The following is a 19,587-nucleotide window of genomic DNA, read 5'->3' as shown; positions in this document are numbered from 1 at the left end:
CGAGAACGGTCCATTCAAGAATGAACTTTTCGATTTATGAGGGAAGTAAACGCCTGCATGGACTAAATCTCGGGCGCGCCACTAATATTGAAAGGCCAGGATTCGAAGAAGTATACTCAATTGCCGTACAAGCCAAGTGCGGCACTAGAACTAATCCCGAAACGGTTCAAAATGCCTGAAGTACCAAAGTATGACGGGACTTCAGATCCAGATGATCATATTACCACCTACACAATGACGGTAAAGGAAATGATTTAGCTCCTCACGAAATTGAATCTGTGTTGCTAAAGAAATTTGGGGAAACTCTCACGAGGGGAGCCCTAACGTGGTATTCATTATTACTCGAGCATTTCATAGATTCCTTTGAGATGCTCGCGGATTCTTTCATCAAGGCTCATACCGGGGGTAAGAAAAGTACAATCCCAGAAGGCTCACATATTCAGGATCGCACAGGGAGAATCCGAGTTATTATGAGAGTTCGTTACCCGATTCTGGAAAGAAAGAATGTTGCTCCCGGCTGTCCCGGATGAATGGGCAGATAAAGAATTCACTAAAGGATTGAACCTGAGAAGCTCAAATGCTTCTCGGAAGCTGAAGGAGAGCTTGCTTGAGTTTCAAGCAACAACTTGGGCAGATGCCCATAGCCAGTACGAGTCAAAGATAAGGATCGAAGATGACCAGTTTGGTTCCACGTCATCGGTCAAAGGATGGGAGAAGAGCATATAAAAATCAAAGGATGACTACGACGCGGACATACGGACTTCGAGGAGCCGGTTCTTTCCCTACGAGCAGACGAAAGGCCGTGGCAGAAACTTCCGGGAAGCAAACAAGTTCATCGCTGATAGAGGAACCGATCGTGGTCGAAACAATAGATCCTCCAGGATAAAGAGACGTCGGGGGTCTCAAAATCCTTCTTACCCCAAGTTATTGGAATATAACTTTAACGTCAGTATAGTGGAGTTGGTGTCAGCCATGAGAAATATTAAAGATGCACGATTTATTTCATATCTCATGCTTGATGAGTTTGTATGTAACTCACAACTAGTAGAAATTACTTACCTCATGCTTGATGATGAAATTCCCTCTTCAAAAACTCCAAAATTCACCCCAAGCCGTGTGAAAAATGGGTGAAATGAACTCAAACCCCGCTTAAAAACATTCTGCCCAGCCCAGGTCCGCCCTTCTTCGCGTTCGCGACCAAAGGATCGCGTTCGCGAAGGCCAAAAGTTCCTGACCCAAATTTCCTCTTCGCGTTCGCGTCATACCGGTAGCGTTCGCGAAGGCCAGCTGCCCAGACCCCCCGCGTTTGCGTTACCCTCTACACGTTCGCGTAGGCCAAATAGCCTTAAGCCCAGCTCATCATTTCTTCTACGCGTTCGCGATTGCCCCTTCGCGTTCGCGTACTTTCCTCAGTCAACCTCTCCGCGTTCGCGATGAGTAATTTCCTGCAGCCCACAAATCCTTATTCGCGAACGCGATCTCCTTCTCGCGTTCGCGATGAAGGATACCAGAACCAGTATCAGCAGTAGAAAAACATGGGAAGAATGACCCGAAACACACCCGAGGCCCCCGGGCCCCCGTCCAATCATACCAACATGTCCCAAAACATGACATAAACTTGCTCAAGGCCTCAAATCGCATCAAACAACATCGAAACCATGAATCGCACCCCAATTCAAACTTAATAAACTTTGAAACTTTAACTTCTACAATCGATGTCGAAACCTACAAATCACGTCCAATTGTCCTCAAACTTTGCACACAAGTCACATTTGACATTACGGACCTACTCCAACTTCCGAAATCTGATTCTGACCCCAATATCAAAAAGTCCACTTCCGGTCAAACTTATCAAAAACTTTCAATTTTCTAGCTTTATCCAAATGACTCCAAAATGACCTACGGACCTCCGAATCCACTTCCGGATGCGCTCCCAATACCAGAATCACCATACAGAGCTATTCCCAGACTCGGAATCCCAAACGTACATTCTTGAGTGAAGAATTGTCACCTCAGAGAATTCTTGAGTGACCGAGCTAAGAACAATTATGGCCGTAACAGAGACGACGCGGAACCTTCCAAAGCAGGAGAAGAACCCTCACGCAAGACGATCAATATGATTTTCGGGGGGAATGAGATTAATGGGTGACCTTTTCGGTAGCAAAGAAGATGAAAGTATCAATAACTCATAATAAAAGACTCCGGGAAGACAATATCACTTTTACGGAGGAGGACACAGATGGATTACTATTACCACACAACGACGCACTGGTAATTTCTTTAAATGTGTTAGATTTTAAGATTAAACGTGTTCTGGTGGATCCAGGAAATTCGGCTAATATCATACAATGAAAAGTATTGAAGTATGCTAAACTCACCGAAAGTATTATCCCGACAACAAAGCTCCTCGCTGGATTCAACCTTGCGAGCGTGATGACCCGGGGAGAGATTTTACTACTCACAAATGCTGAAAGGGGTAATGAAAACAACTCTCTTCGAAGTAGTAGATGGTGACATGGGATACAACATCATCTTGGGAAGGCCATGGTTCGACGAGATGAAAGTTGTACCCTCAATATACCACCAATTGCTGAAGTTTCCAACGCCCGAAAGAATCAAGAAGATAAGAGGTGATCAACCGGCAGCGAGGGAGATGAATGAAATCTCAATTTCCAGCAGCAAAGGGAAGGAATGCATGGCATAGAAATTACAGGAACCGACACCTACTCCCGAGCTAGAAGGAGTTAGCCCGGAAGCAGAGTCGTCAGAACAGTATTAGGTGCTAAGATATTTCCAAGTTCCAGAAGATACAGACACAACGAAGTCTACGACGAAGGAATTGGAGCAAGTTGCATTGTTCGAGGAATTCCTAGAGAGAAAATTCCATTTGGGGACAGGACTGCACCCGGAGCTCAGGTCTGGTTTTATTGAATTCTTTAAATTTAATACTGATTGTTTTGCATGGTCGCATGAGGATATGACAGGATTTTCGACGGAAATAGCCATGCATAAGCTTAGTTTGGATCCCAATGTACCTCCAGTAAGGAAGAAGAAATGCCTTATTGTCGAGGCGAGGAATAAATTCGTCAAAGAAGAGGTAACCTGCTTGCTTAAAATCGGTTCGGTCCGAGAGGTAAGAAATCCGGACTGGCTAGCCAATGTAGTAGTAGTTCCTATGAAGAACAATAAATTTTGCATGTGTGTAGACTATAAAGACCTTAATAAGGCATTCCCGAAAGACTCGTTCCCACTGCCAAATATCGATCAAATGATTGATGCCACGACCAGACATGAGTTGATGAGTTTCCTTGATGCTTATTTCGGGTACAAACAAATCAAGATGAACCCAGAAGATTAGAAAAAATCTTCATTTATAACGAATTTCAGTACATATTGTTACAATGTAATGCCCTTCGGGTTGAAAAACGTCGGAGCCACTTATCAACGGCTTGTAAATAAAATGTTCAAAAAGTAAATAAGAAAGACTATGGAAGTTTATATAAACGATATGCTCGTTAAGTCTTTGAATACAGGTGACCATCTTAAGCATTTACAAGAAATATTCGTCATCCTGAGGAAGCATAACATGAAACTTAATCCCGAGAAGTGCGCGTTCGGGGTCAATTCCGGTAAGTTTCTGGGATTTCTGGTCTCACAAAGGGGAATTGAAGTAAACCCCGACAAAATCAAGGCCATAGAGGATATCTCGATCAATCATCGAACGTAAAGGAAGTCCATAGGCTCACAAGAAGATTAACGTCTTTGAGCAGGTTCATTTCCCGGTCATCGAAAACATGTCATCGCCTCTTCACACTGCTAAAAAAGAAGAGTAATTTCGAATGGACACCGGAGTGCCAGCAGGCTCTGAGGGATCTGAAGAAGTACTTATCGAGCCCTCTATTGCTTTCAAAATGAAAAGAAGGTGAAACATTACTCATCTACCTCGCGATTTCAGAAGTTACGGTACGTGCGGTTTTAGTCTGGGAGGACGAAGGTACGCAATTTACGTTAGCAAAATTTTAACGGGAGCAGAAACGCGCTACCCACATTTTGAAAAACTGCCTTGGCTCTCGTAGTCGCCGCTGGGAAGCTGAGGCCCTACTTCCAATGTCACCCGATAGGTGTGGTGACTACTTTCCCTTTGCGGAACATCCTCCATAAACCCGAGCTCTTGGTAAGATTGGCCAAATGGGTCATCGAAATGAGTGAGTTCGACATAGAATAAAAACCAAGGACTACAATCAAGTAGCAAGTCTTGGCTAACTTCGTGGCCGATTTCAGTCCGGGGCTACTGCCTCTGGTAACCAAGGAGGCAGTAATGGTGTCAGAATCAACATCGGGGGTTCGGACCTTATTTACGAACGGAGCTTCCAAGGTAAAAAAGGTCTGGACTCGGAATAGTCTTAATCATCCCTTCGGGAGAAACCCTAAGGCAAGTCATCAGAACGATCCCTTTAACTAACAATGAAGCAGAGTGTAAAGCTTTGATTAATGGGATCGAATTGACCCGGGAACTTGATTCTGAGGTTATCGAAATTAAATATGACTCACAACTGGTGGTAAATCAGGTATACAGGATCTTTGATACCAAAGAAGAACGTATGCAACAATACGTGGTAAAGGTCCAGGCTCTTTTGGAGCGATTCCGGGAATGGTCAATCACTCATATCCCGAGGGAGGATAACGCCGAAATGGATGCATTAGCAAACTTAGGATCATTGACAGAAATAAAGGGATCGAAATCCGGGATGGTAGTACAACTAATGAGCTCAGTCCTGGATACAGATGGTTACTATGAGGTAAGTTCGACTAGTCTTGTCTGGGACTGGAGAAATGAAATAATCAATTATCTTGAGCACGGGAAGTTGCCCGAAGACCCCAAAGCATCACAGGCGTTACGCGCCAAAGCTGCACATTATAGATTCAAGAGAGGCCAAATATATATCCTTCCAAAGCCTGCTGCCCGATGCTTAGGAGCGTCAGAAGCTAATTATGTCATGAGAGAAGTCCATGAAGGGATATGCGGCAATCACTCTGGCGCATATTCTTTTGTGCTGAAGTTGGTACGGACAGGATATTACTGGCCTCGCATGGAGCAAGATGCCAAACACTTCGTACGAAAATGTGATAAGTGCCAACGCTACGCACTACTAGTACACCAACCGGCAGAACCCTTACATTCAGTTCTATCCCCATGGCCGTTCATGAAATGGGGGATGGACATCGTTGGACCACTGCCACTGGCTCCCGGAAAGGTAAGATTTCTTTTGATTTTGACTGACTATTTTTCTAAATGGGTGGAGGCAGGCCCTTATCAGAAGATCGGAGAACGCGAAGTGGTCGATTTCCTATGGGAAAATATAATTTGCAGGTTCGGAATACCAAAAGAGATAGCATGCGGCAATGGACCACATTTTATCGGTGCTAAAGTTACAAAATTCTTTGAAGATTTGAAGATAAAGAGGATCACATATTCTCCTTATCATCCAAGCGCAAACGGTCAAGCGGAGTCAACAAACAAAGTGATTATTCAAAATCTTAAGAAAAGGTTGGAAGCAGCAAAAGGCAAATGGCCCAAAGAATTGCCCGGAGTTCTATGGGCCTACCGAACAACGGTCAAATCAAGTACAAGAGAAACTTCTTTTTCCCTTGTGTACGGTGCTGAAGCCCTAATCCTGGTGGAAGTAGGTGAACCCACTTTGAGACATTTTTGGGCAGATGAAGAATCGAACAACGAAGCGATGTTAATCAACTTGGAACTGCTCGAGGAACGCAAGGACTTAGCACATGTAAGAACTGTAGCTCAAAAGCAGAGAATGAAGGGATACTATAATCAAAGAGACAACTTCTGTTATTTCAAAGTAGGATACTTGGTTCTGAGGAAAGTAACCCAAAATACCCGGGAGCTCAACGCGGCAAAGCTAGGTCCAACGTGGGAAGGTCCCTACCGGATTTCAGCTATCACTGGGAAAGGTTCAAACGAGTGGGAGAACCAGAATGGAGACAAGTTGCCTAGCAAATGGAACGTGGCACATCTCAAAAGATATTATTTCTGATGAACATTATTCAAGCGGAAAGTATGTGCTAAACTTTTTTTCCCTTCGTTCAGTTTTTGTCCCAATTGGGTTTTTCTGGCAAGGTTTTTAACGAGGCAGCAACATAAAGCATACTACGAAGACAGAAACAATAAGACCTTTGATAGCAAGAAAAACAAGCAAGCTTACACTCGGGAACGATTAGATAATCTTTGGTTCGATAGCAAATTCCCACTGGGAAGTTAAGTTTGCTACCGAACAAAGGTTACCCAACCGTTCACGAGACAAACCACTAGATGGTTGTTAGATATTCCTTCGCTCGATAGTATAAAATCCTGAGGGGAAGTAAAGTTGTGTTACTAAGTTGAGGATTATCTAGAAATTCATTAGTGGGATCTTGGAAGATACAAGACTTCCAGTGTTCTAATTCGCACTCTTCGCATTCGAACATTGGGGGTGGGGGGAGGGAGGGAGGGGGGATGATATGAGGATACAGTAACAACGACTGCCACGTCAATCGGGGATCGAAAATCCAAAAACTAAATGCATCATTGGGACCGAGTACTGCGCAACCAACCCCGTAGAGATAAGTTGTACAAGATAGTCACAAGTAATGGCAATTTTTTTTCAGCATAGCAAATGCTTATGTATTTTTTGAAAATAGAAGAAATAAAATTATTTTTATCTTGTTTCTTGTCTGAACGATGAATAAACTTTGTCATTTGAAAGTTAAACAAGTACTTCAAATGTTAGTGCCGTAATGAACAGGAGACCTCCTCTTCAAGAGCACCGTAAACATAAGAGGGCCCTCTATTATAAAAACTCTCACGTTAAAGGGTTGGTTTCGGAAGAATCTATGCCCAGAATTAAAAATGCCTTTGGGAAAAATACACCCGAAGCCACATATGAAAATAACGCAAAAAGTAAACTTGCGCAAATAATTATAGAATCTCTCACGAAAAAGGGATAAATCTCAGAACCAAAATGCTTTGAGGAAACCATATTCGAGACTACACATAGTAAAGCGCGAACAGGAAAACGTGCGCAGAACTCTCAAGCAAAAGCAAAGACTAAAGACTTACATGGATATTCAAATGAAAATAAGACACAAATGATACTTGAGCAAAAATATGTCTTTATTTACAAGAACGATAAAAGTTCAAAATGGGAAAAAGAAAAGAAAAGCTAAACTGCAGCGCCTCCGGAACCAGGAGGAAGAGAAATGTCCGTATTCCCGGGAGAAGTAGGTGGGTCCACCAATGGCTCGACGTTTTCCCCAGTTTGATCTTCAGCATCGTCACCTTCCGATCCCTCTTCAGTTTCCGAAAACTCTGAACTGGAAGAAGAAGAACCAGGAGTATCAGACTACGCCGGGAGTCCATTTTTAGCAGCTGACTCAAGCTCTCGAGCCTTAGCAATTTCGGTATCAAAGTCGATGATACCAGCTTTGGCCTCCTCTAAGGTTTTTCTCCTCATGTTGTACATGGCATAAGTTTTTTCAACAACGAGGGAATTCGGTCGGCGCTTAAGTTCTTCTTTGATTTGGGTAACCTCGGCAGAAAGGCTTTCCCAGGAGGACATAGCAGATTTGAGGCTGACGTCAAGGTCGCGAATAGTTGAACTAAAGAGCCTATTATGCTCGATAGTTTTCTTATACTTCTTTTCTAGCTGGGCGTGTTTCGCCCCCACAACAACAAGCTCTTCAATTTTGGAGTTCAAGGCTGCTTCTAAGTTAGTCACTTTTTCAGCAGTAGCAGCCCCATGCTCGGTTGCAGCAAGAACGACATCCTGGACTTCAGCCCATTTGGCCTTAGCTTCATCAAAACTAACCCTCAGCGAGCCAATTTCTTGGCTAAGGGTTACCACTTCTTGCTCGCTTTGCTGCGAACGAGCCTCCAAAACAACAGCCTCGGTAGCTTTATTTTCCAATTCCGAGAGGCGGAGAACAGTTTGGTCTCGTTCCACCAAGAGCTGATACCATTTAGAAGTAAGTTCTTCCTTCTCACGAATAAACCTTTGAAGGCCCTCAGAAGCAAGAAAGTTGGCATATAAAACAAGAAGAAGTAAAACTTAGAAAACATTCATGCAAAAGTAGAAGAATTAATGAGGGAAGAAAAGAACGTACCGTTGCGGTGTTATGCATGGCATTGTTCAACAAGCACTATCCCGAGAGTGCCTGAATCTTTTCCTAGTCTTTTTCTGAAGCCTAAGGCTTCAGATAATTAGCAAACTCTACCGGCCGGGACAACAAGTTGCATCCGGTAGAGACCAAAAGAGTAATGTTCCTCCTTCTTTGTGGATCTTCAGAAGGGGCGGCATAATTTTTTCCCAATTTCCCATGAACTGGGGACTATGGAAGATGAACACCTTCTTCATGGTCAGATGTGGCCGATGAAGGTGATGTAGCAACTGTTGGTAAAAGAGTGGATGAAGATGGAAGTGATGTAGCAGTTGCTGGTATTGGTGAAGGTAGAGATGAAGCTGATGTGGCTGAAGAGTGAGAAACAGCTGCATCAAGTGCAGTGCTGGTTGTTGGATGCTCACCAACCAAAGACGGCAAGGACCCGGTACTCAGCCCCGCAGCACCGATTACAACAATTGGGGCCCAAAAATGGGAGTTGGCATTTTCTGCCAAATCAGATTCTCCCCAAAGTACCGAGACATCGTCTTCAGTTGGTGTAACTATCTCAACAGGTCGAGCATCTTGTTGAGATGATGAGGATCGTCGCCTTCTATGCAGAGAAGCTCCCTCATCACTAGCTTATTCATCATCATCAATCATCACAGTGTCTATGACCGGCCCGGAAGGAAGACTAGCCATCATCGCCACCGAAGATGACTCGGGGGCACCCGTCTTTGCCCTCTTATTCTTTTCCTCGGTTTGGTTGCTTATCTTCCGGCCGGGGACTCCGTAAAGAAGTGTTTGCGCCCGAAACAGGCCCGAAGATACCTGTTCGAGTAAGTGCTTCCTAAAGCAGCCTCGCTGCATCAGCAGGATCAGCCAAAATATCCTCCTCTGGGACAGCAACAGATCCCGCAGGTAGACCTTATTTCATGAACAAGTCAGAAAGGTTCAACCAAGTTCTCCATATACAAAAATAATGGAAGCAAGGTAAGTTAAAATTACCATGATGTTTGGCCTTCCACCCGTATTTAAGGGCCGATTCTTTCCACAAACGAGTTTCGGGCGTCGTGACGTCCAAGATCTTCTAAACCTACCGGTCCAAATGTTCCACCACTGGTGGGATCCATCGAGTTGATGGAACATACGAAGGATGAAGAGTTGATACGGCCATAAAAACATATCTAGTAAGAAGAAATACTAAACAAAGAGCTTACGAGTGTGGTTCCAAGCGGCCGAAAAAGATGAAGCCGTTTTCGGAATGATGTCATTAGTGGCGACTGCAACAAACCGTTCCATCCACCCACGGTCGTTGTCATCATCCATGCTAGAAAGCAAAGCATGGTGGCCACGCTTGTAGAGGTTTATCATTCCCCCGCAGAAGATTTTGGGAGAATAGAGATTCATCATATGAGCTAAGGTTAGCCCATCTCCGGTTTCCTCGCACAAGCGTCGAAGACAGGCGACCGTCCTCCACACTGAAGGACTTACCTGTGCCAAACACACTTGGTAGCGAAGGCAAAACTCCGCAATCACGGAATCAAGCTCTCCACTCAAAGAAAAATCACCCAAAGTAAAGGGATACGTGTAAAAGTATGCAAAACCTTTCTTGGAAAGGGTCACTCGCTCCGATAGATCAGGAGCAATGATATCCAACTCATGGCAGCGACAGTCTTCCTTCACAGCAAGAATACTGGAAGGACGAATGGAAGAAGGGTACCTACTAACAGCCCATGTACGAGGGGTTAGCAGTAGGGAATTTTTCTTCAAGATCCTTTTTGGTACTGAGTTCTTTTGAGATGATAGAACCTACCGTTGGAGGAACAGAGTCCTCGATTCTGTTCTTGTTCTTTGTAGAACCAGCACGCTTGGAGAAAGAAGCCATTGAAAAAGAAGAAGGAAAAGGTTTTGTGTTTGAAGAGAATTAGAGAAAGGATGGAAAACAAAGATGCAAATCAGAAGCTCGAGAAATTATGAAACAGAAAGGAAAAGAATGTTCCGTATAAGTAAAATTTTGGCGGCTAAATTCATGGCCATGATTACCTCGATAATCGGCAAAACCTGTGCTGAATCATGGGATGACGCGTGTTCGGGGCTTTAAATGTGGAGAGACGTGCGTCTAATCAACTGTCAGGAACTTTCTGAGGGAGTTATAGTAATTTTCGCCAAAAAAGTGTTTCTACCAACTTTCCGGTAACACAAAGTTATGTCACCGAAAAGCAGGGGGACTATCTGTATAGGGTAAAATATGATATGACACGTGGTCGTCTAAAGGAAGGACACGTGGAACCCAAGACAGGGATGGCCGAAGACTGAACGCAGCCATTCCGCTTGTCACTGGAAAAGATAACGTTCATAAAGGTGTATTAAATGCTCTGCGCCCGATAGCATTTAATAGGGAATATTTTACAACATTAAGAACGATTGTCTGTTACAGAGAATTTGGCATTTATGTTCATTGTTACGTCTTCAGCAATGACCCTTATAATTGACATTAAAGGAGGAGACGGTCCTAGGACCTCCTTCCCTAGACATAGCTATAAATAGTGAGCTTAGTTATCATTGTAAATGACACAAATTTTCTAGCTAAACTTATACTATATTCTATACAAAGCTGAATACAATTTTACTTTCTTATTTTTTGATCTCATCATTGTTGTTCCCGAAAAATTTCCGGAACTGTCAATCTGCTGTTTCATCTACATTTCAAGGCTAAGTATTGTACATTTCTTCAATTATTGTATTATTTCAAAATCAAATTAGTTCACTTATCTAGAAACCACGTATAAATTCAACTGTACCGTTTTACGGGTACATAATTATATGACCCTAGGGGTCGTTTGGTTGGAAAGATGTTATCCCGGGATTAATTATTCCGGGATTAGTTATTCCGAAATTAGTTATTTCATCTTTCCATGCGGATAAAAAAAATACTACGATCCCGAAATTAATTATATCATAATTTTCTTCCAACTAAATATGAAATAAACTCTTATTAAATTTAGTTCCAAAATTAATTATTTTTTGTACCTGGTACCAAACGAGCCATTGGAGCACAAATAGGGTGGTCGTTCCATTGTTATCAAAATCATTGAAAGGCAGGGGCAGAATCACAGAAGCAAGTGGATATGGGTCCTAATGTGGTACAGACTTTTCTACCATCCACGTCTTCCATCATTCTTTCAACTCTTCGAATAACATGAGTTTACTCAATTTTTTCACCTCATGCCATGGCTAGCCGTCAGAGCCTAATCAATTTATTCTCTATATAGGATGAAGGGAATAAAAATAAAAGGGGATAAGTAGTTTAATTTGACCCTTTTTAGTTTACACCAGTTGTTTAGTATTTGTATTGGGGCATTGAGTAATTTAAATAAGTACCGTGTAAGACTCTTTTATTCTCAAACTCGAACTCGATATCTTCGATTATAACTGAAGAAATTTTATCCATCAGATATAATTATGGGTGCTTATTTAATTTAATTAACAATGCGAAGTGACGGAAGTGGAATTAACCACACATGAAAAGCAATCAAATGGTATTTTCTTTTCCCTTATGAAAAATGAAGAGAAAAGAAAAATAAAATTCTAAAAAAAAATTCCCTAGAAAAAGCGAACACTTATTAAGCTACACGTATAGCGTTTTTATGGATGCGATCACGAATTACTTCTTAGTTCTTACTACCAAACAAAGCATAGTGGAATAGACAATTTGCATTACTATCCACAAATTCAGTCTCAGTCTCATTCCATGGTGGAGAAGTGATAGGCTCCACAATAAGCATAATTAATTATCCTCCTTTAATTTTAAAAAAAGTTGTCCCCCTTTATTATAACACCAATTCTTGCTTTTTCTTCATTTTATATATTTTGAGGTAAACTTAAAATTATTTAGTATATATAGAGTCTATAAGCCATGGAAAAAATTAGTCTAGAATTAATGCATGCTGTCATTATTATCCCAGCTTACTATTAATAACTTGACTGCTCTTGGTTAATTTATTAGTTTATACATTTGCAAACAAATAAAACTAATTTTGGTAAATCTGCTTATTAGGATTCAATATTTATAAATATGGGGGTTCAAGATTAGGGTTTAGGGTTCAAGAGAAGAAAACCATTGCATTCCCTTGTCTTCTTATTATGATGGTGACATAGAAGGGGTTCGATTATCACCCGTTCATGTCGTGAAAATAATTTTACATTAGATATGGTTTGGACCTTCAACTAATTCGAGCGAGAGTTTAGAGCATTGAGCTCACATTTATTCTAGTTAATTTGAATTGATAAAACTTTGTCTAATTGTATAAACGTTAAAAGAATAAATTTGCTAGTAGTAGTTAAAAATGACAAATAAGTATCTAATTCTTGTAAATAGAGAAGAAGTCCGTCACTTTCACAATAATGTTCCTGGCTACCAGCAGGACCACAAGTCAATTTCCAGTTGTTGCTATTTTGATGTCTAAAAAAAAAAAAGTGCAGATAATTATTATAAACAAATTTATTAAATATGTATAAATATTTAATTACTATCGACGGTAAATTCAGAATCGTGAACTCCAAATTATGGCTTCACTCCTCGCTACCAACTCTTCTTAATCATTAATGGGTTGCTTTACTATGTTCAATGCTTTATTCTGTTCAATTTTTGCGTGCTAATCATTGCAAGCAATGAATTTAAAAGCCCTATTATAATAGTTTAAATATTGGGAAGTATAGTAAAAGTCTGATGATAGAAACCTTGTACTTTATTAATGCTGGTTTTATGTTTCTATCAGAGTGGGTAGTTTGTGTTACTTTCCATTAAAAAGAGACATCTAAAATTCAAGAAAATTATAAATGACGACAAAGTTCTATGACCATATTTTCATCAAATAATAGTTCCAAATTAAGAAAATATACTAACAAGTTGAAAATAAAGATCTCCAACTTCCCCTATCTTTTGTGTGTATATATATATATAAAGTTCACTTTATTTGAATCTTGGGAAACAAGAGTTTTTTTTGGTAAGAGGAAGTAAATTGTAATTCTTAGTATCAGAATAGCGATAAAAGTATTTTAAGATGTTTGTTACTGTGCAAAAGGTAACAATTATTTTGGGGAAGGGCTGCAAGTTTGTACTAAAGTTTTTTAATAAATAAAAATGCATAGCTTAGTTCTCTCATGGTACGAAGTTTAAGAGATAAAATAAGACTTTTAAAAATTCTGATTGTAAATATGCCAAAACATTTATGTAACTATAAATTTTTGAAATTTATACTCTTAAATATACTATAAATTTGTGTGACTAGAAAACATTCTCATTAAAAAAATATAGAAACGTGTCATCCCTTTTAACAACTAACAATGAAACAGTATTAAACCAAGTGAGATGGATAGAATAATTGACAAGATCTGATAGGATACGCTTTTCATTAATCGGCTTTACACGAATTGAATCTGAATTAATTGAGTCAGTAAATATCGGATACAGGATAGTTATGCTAAGCAAAATTGAGAAGATCAGAAGCATATCAAAGTTTCTAACCTTGATTGTCATTTTCTTTATCTAAAACAATCCTTAGTTAATTAGTACGGATTAATATTTTAATTTTAATATGGAAATGCCAAACACATCAATAGTTTTATCAAATGAAATTTTCCTTTCTGACAAAATAAACTAAGCTAATTTCCTTACACATGTCAAGATGTTATAGATTCCCTTTAACTTTTCTCTCTGTTCTGATTCCCCTGTCACTAAAACCAAACTGTCAAGCATATATTCAACATTCAACAATAAATTTAGGATTCTAATCACTTTAAATTATTGAGTATTAAATTAATAATCTATATATATTCGATAGATTTTTTAAGACACATACAGAATTCGAACTAAAGTTAATAGTTTCGGCCAAACCCGCTACGACACTCTAGCTCCACCTCTTACAACAAGGGCACTTATGTAAGCCACTGTAGCAAAAACTAGTACAGTTTCTCATGATTCATGAATTCCATTTTCAATATAGGAGAAATGTCCCCAATCTTGATATGGACAGTTTGGTAAATTTGGTACATGTAGTTGTGTAGCAGCAATTCAGTTCACTGTCTTCACTTCTGTTTCAAGTTCCTTACCTGCAAAGTGTACAACTGTATACAAAGAGAGAGAAAACAAAGCACCCCTTTTACTGAAACATGTAATAATAGGCTAGTAGCTATATAGACTATAGCTTCTTACTATAACTGTATCTTCCTCAAAGTTTGTTCTTAGGATTCACTTTTGCAGTAAACTAAGAAGCAACTACTTTCTGCATCGTGGTTCTTGTCTTATTGACTTTGAGAAAGAATGACTTCTATTTAGATTAGTTTCTTAGTAAAAGATAAAGCAAAAAGTAAGGGCGTAGCCGCTGCACTAAGTTGGGCCTTAGCGCATCCGTTTTCTTGCTCGTTGGCGTTCCCTACCCATAGTAAAGCAGCTTTTCGAGAGCTGGATTCGTGAAAATAGAGGATCTCCACTTGACTTATAGCAGCGTAAAAAAAAACTAGTCAAAGGGGAAACAGGGGAAATGGCTTATTCCACATCAAACTAAACCAGCCTAAGTGACAGTAAAAATATTGACTATTTATAGCATTCTTGGGTTTTGGGTATTTTTGATTTGGTTTTACTGTTCATTTGTGCATATGGGATTTTGCTAAAAACGGTTTGGTTGATTGACTGAAGAACTAAAGTCTGTTGAAAGTATGTCTTTGAAGAGCAGAGGAGTAGCAGAAAGAACTTCAAGAAGTGTAGTTTCACAAAAATGGAGTCTTTTACTTTGTCTTGGTAGTTTTTGTGCTGGAATGCTCTTTACAACCAGGTAAAATTATTCACTTCTTAATAAAGATTACATTTTTTATTGTGATATTTACTTATGTGAATTAGATTGAAGGAACTTTGGCTTAATTGGTAAGTTGCTGCCATGCGACCAGGAGGTCACGGGTCGAGGCATGGAAACAGTCTCTTGCAAAAATGTAGGGTAAGACTGAGTACAATAGAACCTTATGGCAGGGGCGGATTTAGCACTGTATTTACGGGTTCAATTGAAACCCATAACTTTTGACGCGGAACATAAATTTGTGTATAATAAGCTCAATGTTAAGAACCTTAAATGTTGAACGCATAGAATTTAAATCCCAAATCCGTCTCTGCCTTGTGGTCTGGCCCTTTTTCGGACCCTGCGCATAGCGGAAGCTTAGTGTACCGGACTTCCCTTTGAATTAAATTATTTCTGTATGCTCACTTTTTCAATTGAGTATGGGATCGTTTGTGTTAGGCCTATGCAGCTTCAGATACTTTAAATAATCTTGTTTGATGTCTTAACTTTAGGTTCTGGTCAATTGTATTTTACTATTTGGTAATTTCAAGTCTTCCGTTTGATTTGTTTCTTTTCTTTTAGGTTAGTAGATTTCTACAGAGATTCAGGTTGAACAACCTTTTGAATTTTGTAACTTTACATTTTTCAGTTTGGTCCTTATAATATTGATGACAAGTTATAGTTTTTATTCTTTTTACCTTTTCATTACATGAAAGCTTAAAAGCGATGTTATTCTTCTCCATTTTTGGCTTTCCTCAATTCCCCTGTTCTTGTACCGTACACTTGGTTTCCGGACTAACTTGCATGGACCTCAACTGTTTCTCGAGTACCTCCTAACTCCTACCAGCACAGATATCGGGTAACTCTAAATTTATGCAGATATAACAAATCACTTAATATATCTTTATCTTTAATAGGATCAAAATCCCATGACTTTTAACTCATTGACCGTTAGGCCACATTTTTGGATGCTTGTAGTTAACCATACATTCTAACTTATTTCTGTTGGTGCTACTGGGTGTGACTAATTTTGGATATCAGTTATTTCGGAGTGTTACTGGGGTCACGGGTTCGAGCCGTGGAAACAACATCTTGCAAAAAAGCAGGGTAAGACTGCGTACAATAGACCCTTGTGGTCCGGTCCTTCCCGGACCCCGCGCATAGCGCGAACTTGGTGCACCGGGCTGCTCTTTTAGTTATTTCTGGAAACAGCCTCTCTGCCTTATTAAAGGTAGGGGTAAAATCTGTCTAACCCTCCCCAGACTCTACTTGTGGGATTACATTTGGGTCTGTCGCAGTTATTTCGGAGTGATGATTTGACAATAGTGCAAGCATTCGTTGTTGCAGAATGTGGATCATTCCTGAAATAAAAGGTGGTATTACAAGAACAACTACAGTTGAAGCTGAAAAATTGAAGTTAGTTTCAGAAGGATGCATTACCAAATTTGTGAGTATTACTAATTCTAAGTATACTTAGAAAATATGATCTCCAACTTGAAGCTAAATTTCTTGTTTATTTCCCCAGCCAAACTTCTTAAAATTTGATCTCACTTTGTTAAGTTGCAGCAAAAACTAGTATCTAAAGATATTTTTGGGAAAGTTTCTAAGACACATCATGCTATTCAGTGAGTTTTTCTGTTCTATTTATTTCTTATTTTGAATAACTTGTGACAGAAACTTTACATTAGATATGATAAAGATAGTCTGCTGATCAATAACTGCATATCTTATACAGAACATTAGACAAAACCATTTCAAATTTGGAGATGGAGTTGGCTGCAGCTAAGGCAGCACAGGAGTCAATTCTTAGCGGCGCTCCAATATCAGAAGAGATAAAAAAGAGCGATTCGACAAGAAAAAGAAAATATTTTATGGTGATAGGAATAAATACTGCATTTAGTAGCAGAAAAAGAAGGGATTCAGTTCGCGCTACATGGATGCCACAAGGTTTTTAAAACCGCGCCTATACCTTATTATTCCCTCCTGGTTTCTTTAACTCGTCTCGTGCTAGCATTTGCTTAATATGATATTTGACATTTTTGATTTAACATGGTGAAACAGGTGAAAAAAGAGGGAAGCTAGAAGAAGAGAAAGGAATAATCATTCGCTTCGTCATTGGTCATGGGTGGGAGATTTTTCTTCTGCTAAACATTGAATGATATATTTGAGCGCTTGTCTAGTTCATGTAACTAGATATTTTAATCACTTTAATCAAACTCTGTTGGTATGTATAAACTTGTATGCATAGGTATTCTAATTCTGCCTCAATATATTCATACATCAACAGATCAACTCTTGTTTGTTATCATGTTAAGATTTATAGCAGCATAAACTTTTAACATTCTGTCTAAAAAGCTATTAACTCATTGCACAGTGCCACAGTAGGGGGAATACTAGACAGAGCTATTGAAGCTGAGGACAAAAAACATGGTGATTTCTTGAGGCTGGTAATATGTTGTCTCTGATTTACTGCAATAATTCACTTTATGTATTCATACGTAAAAGACGATACATCAGTTTTGCTACCTTTTAAACAGGATCATATTGAGGGTTATCTTGAATTGTCAGCCAAAACAAAGACTTATTTTGCCACTGCTGTTAACTTATGGGATGCAGAGTATTACATCAAAGTTGATGATGATGTTCATGTCAATATAGGTAACCAAATATTTTTCGTAATTATTTTTAATGTTATATTGAGATTTCAAGACTTGTTACAGCATATGCAACTGTCTCTCAATGTTACATGACTAGTTTTATATTTGTTGCAGCTACATTAGGGGAAACATTAGCAAGGCATCGTAAGAAACCACGTATATATATCGGGTGCATGAAATCTGGTCCTGTCCTCTCGCGAAAGTAAGGGCATTTAATATTTTCAGTCTGTAAATTGTATCTTGAAATTTCAATTTGTTGACATTATATTGTTTTGAATTACAGAGGTGTAAGATACCATGAACCAGAATATTGGAAATTCGGAGATAAGTATTTTCGTCATGCTACTGGACAAATATATGCCATTTCAAAAGACTTGGCCAGTTACATATCAGTAAACCAGTTAAGTATCTTTTTCTCCTAATATATTTAATCCATTTATAGTAGTTTTTTCCCCCACTTACCTATGTATAATTTTCTTGATATTTAAAGGCATGTACTTCATAAGTATACCAATGAGGATGTCTCACTGGGAGCTTGGTTTATTGGACTTGATGTGCAGCATATCGATGATCGCAGATTGTGTTGTGGAACTCCACCTGGTAAATCATTTTTGTAGTAATAGTCTAAGATTTGCTATCAGTTTTAACTTATTTCCACCCTTCAAATCTTGGTTATGAAATATTGGAAGTTTGAAGTAATGCCTAAAGATGGAAAATGAAGGTTCTTAACAAGCTGCTTCAGTTACATGATCTGAATATTTTTCCTCAGACATGGTCCCCTAAAATCAAATATTAGTGCCTCTAATATTTCTGGTGCATTATGTGTGAACTGCAAAAAAAAAAAAAAAAAAAAAAAATTCTCTTACATGTGGTGTGATTGTCGAATGTATGACCAAGCGAATCCAGGATCCAGAGGTGAATTCAGGATCTAGAGTTAGTCGGTTTAGAATGAGCGTGAATGTGTCCTAAACCTACCTATAGACCAAGCTAGTTAATGCTGTAAAAAATGTAGTTAGTTTAGTCTGTCGTTACAAGATTTGATACAAAATGAAACTATTTGCTGATGCAGATTGTGAATGGAAGGCACAAGCAGGCAATATCTGTGTTGCATCATTTGACTGGACGTGCAGTGGGATATGCAGGTCTGTTGACAGGATAAAAGAGGTCCATCGCCATTGTGGCGAGGGAGAGAATGCACTATGGAAAGCTGCATTCTGAGGACATGCATTTCTTTCAAATTCAGGGCGGCGAAATAGGTCTATCGATATGTCAATATCCCCCCATTCATTTGCTCCGGAATACAGATTATAGATGCAAATAACTCAGAGGCGAATCCAAGATATAGAGTTAGTGGGTTCAAAATAAGTGTGATCTTATTAAATGTATACATTTTATGCTATTTTTTGTTTGCATGTGTATACATAGTTCAAGTTGAAAGTATAGTGGGTTCAGTTGAACCCATAGAACCCGCTCTAAATTTGCAAGATGTGCATAACGAGAGATGTGCGTTGTGTGGCGGGAGAGACAAAGATTAAAAATAGATGGCCTAGCCTTAGCTGTGGGGACTTCTTCATTTTTGTAGAGAATAATGGCTGTCAAAGCAGTTGCGAGAAGAAATGCTGATGAGTAGGCCATAATGTAAGTCATAGTTTACTGGATTGTAAAATCTTAATAAGTGTTCAAATCATATTTTTTCTGGCCTTGTTTCTGGCATTGCACCAACTTGTTCTGGCCTTTTGTACTGCATAATGTAGTGTTGATTTCACATGGCATATATCATCCAACAATGCAACTGGAATGAATTGTTAGGGTGCTCCAAAAATTCATTTTATCAGTTTAAGTTAACTCATAATGCATGTAATGGCGAGGCCTAGTGGTCGATAAAGTAGTTGGGAACCATGACGTCTCGGGTTCAAATCCCAGCCTAGGCAAAAACACTAGGT

General features: G+C 39.4%; 2 protein-coding genes across 4 annotated transcripts; both read left to right on the top strand.

Annotated features, from left to right (window-relative positions):
• Positions 1 to 2,977: 2,977 nt before the first annotated feature.
• On the top strand, positions 2,978 to 6,056 carry LOC138893620 (uncharacterized). Its single transcript, XM_070178264.1, has 3 exons — positions 2,978 to 3,097; positions 4,569 to 4,799; positions 5,457 to 6,056. Exons 1-3 carry the CDS (start codon positions 2,978 to 2,980, stop codon positions 6,054 to 6,056), a joined length of 951 nt encoding a protein of 316 aa, XP_070034365.1.
• A 7,976-nt stretch (positions 6,057 to 14,032) lies between these two features.
• LOC104115797 (probable beta-1,3-galactosyltransferase 2) lies at positions 14,033 to 19,366 on the top strand. 3 transcript variants are annotated; one of them, XM_009626502.4, is made up of 11 exons: positions 14,033 to 14,990; positions 16,335 to 16,434; positions 16,554 to 16,612; positions 16,723 to 16,934; positions 17,049 to 17,112; positions 17,362 to 17,434; positions 17,525 to 17,645; positions 17,759 to 17,846; positions 17,928 to 18,044; positions 18,135 to 18,244; positions 18,714 to 19,366. In XM_009626502.4, exons 1-11 carry the CDS (start codon positions 14,875 to 14,877, stop codon positions 18,860 to 18,862), a joined length of 1,209 nt encoding a protein of 402 aa, XP_009624797.1. In that variant the 5' UTR covers positions 14,033 to 14,874; the 3' UTR covers positions 18,863 to 19,366. The 3 variants fall into 3 exon arrangements, with proteins under 3 accessions (XP_009624797.1, XP_009624796.1, XP_070033258.1); XM_009626501.4 differs by having other exon boundaries at positions 16,548 to 16,612; XM_070177157.1 differs by having other exon boundaries at positions 16,335 to 16,450; positions 16,561 to 16,612.
• Positions 19,367 to 19,587: the final 221 nt, after the last annotated feature.

This window comes from Nicotiana tomentosiformis, chromosome 6, assembly GCF_000390325.3.
Source record: "Nicotiana tomentosiformis chromosome 6, ASM39032v3, whole genome shotgun sequence".
NCBI lineage: Eukaryota > Viridiplantae > Streptophyta > Magnoliopsida > Solanales > Solanaceae > Nicotiana > Nicotiana tomentosiformis.
Note: the sequence above shows the minus strand (reverse complement) of the source record. Positions and strands in the feature narration are given on the sequence as shown.

Coding starts and splice junctions, on each gene's coding strand:
- LOC138893620 (XM_070178264.1), top strand. CDS start 2,978: ATGACAGGATTTTCGACGGAAATAGCCATGCATAAGCTTAGTTTGGAT. Junction 3,098..4,568: donor ATAAATTCGTCAAAGAAGAG/GTAACCTGCTTG, acceptor GTGGTAAATCAG/GTATACAGGATCTTTGATAC. Junction 4,800..5,456: donor ATACAGATGGTTACTATGAG/GTAAGTTCGACT, acceptor GAAGATTTGAAG/ATAAAGAGGATCACATATTC.
- LOC104115797 (XM_070177157.1), top strand. CDS start 14,875: ATGTCTTTGAAGAGCAGAGGAGTAGCAGAAAGAACTTCAAGAAGTGTA. Junction 14,991..16,334: donor GGAATGCTCTTTACAACCAG/GTAAAATTATTC, acceptor TCGTTGTTGCAG/AATGTGGATCATTCCTGAAA. Junction 16,935..17,048: donor CGCTACATGGATGCCACAAG/GTTTTTAAAACC, acceptor ATGGTGAAACAG/GTGAAAAAAGAGGGAAGCTA.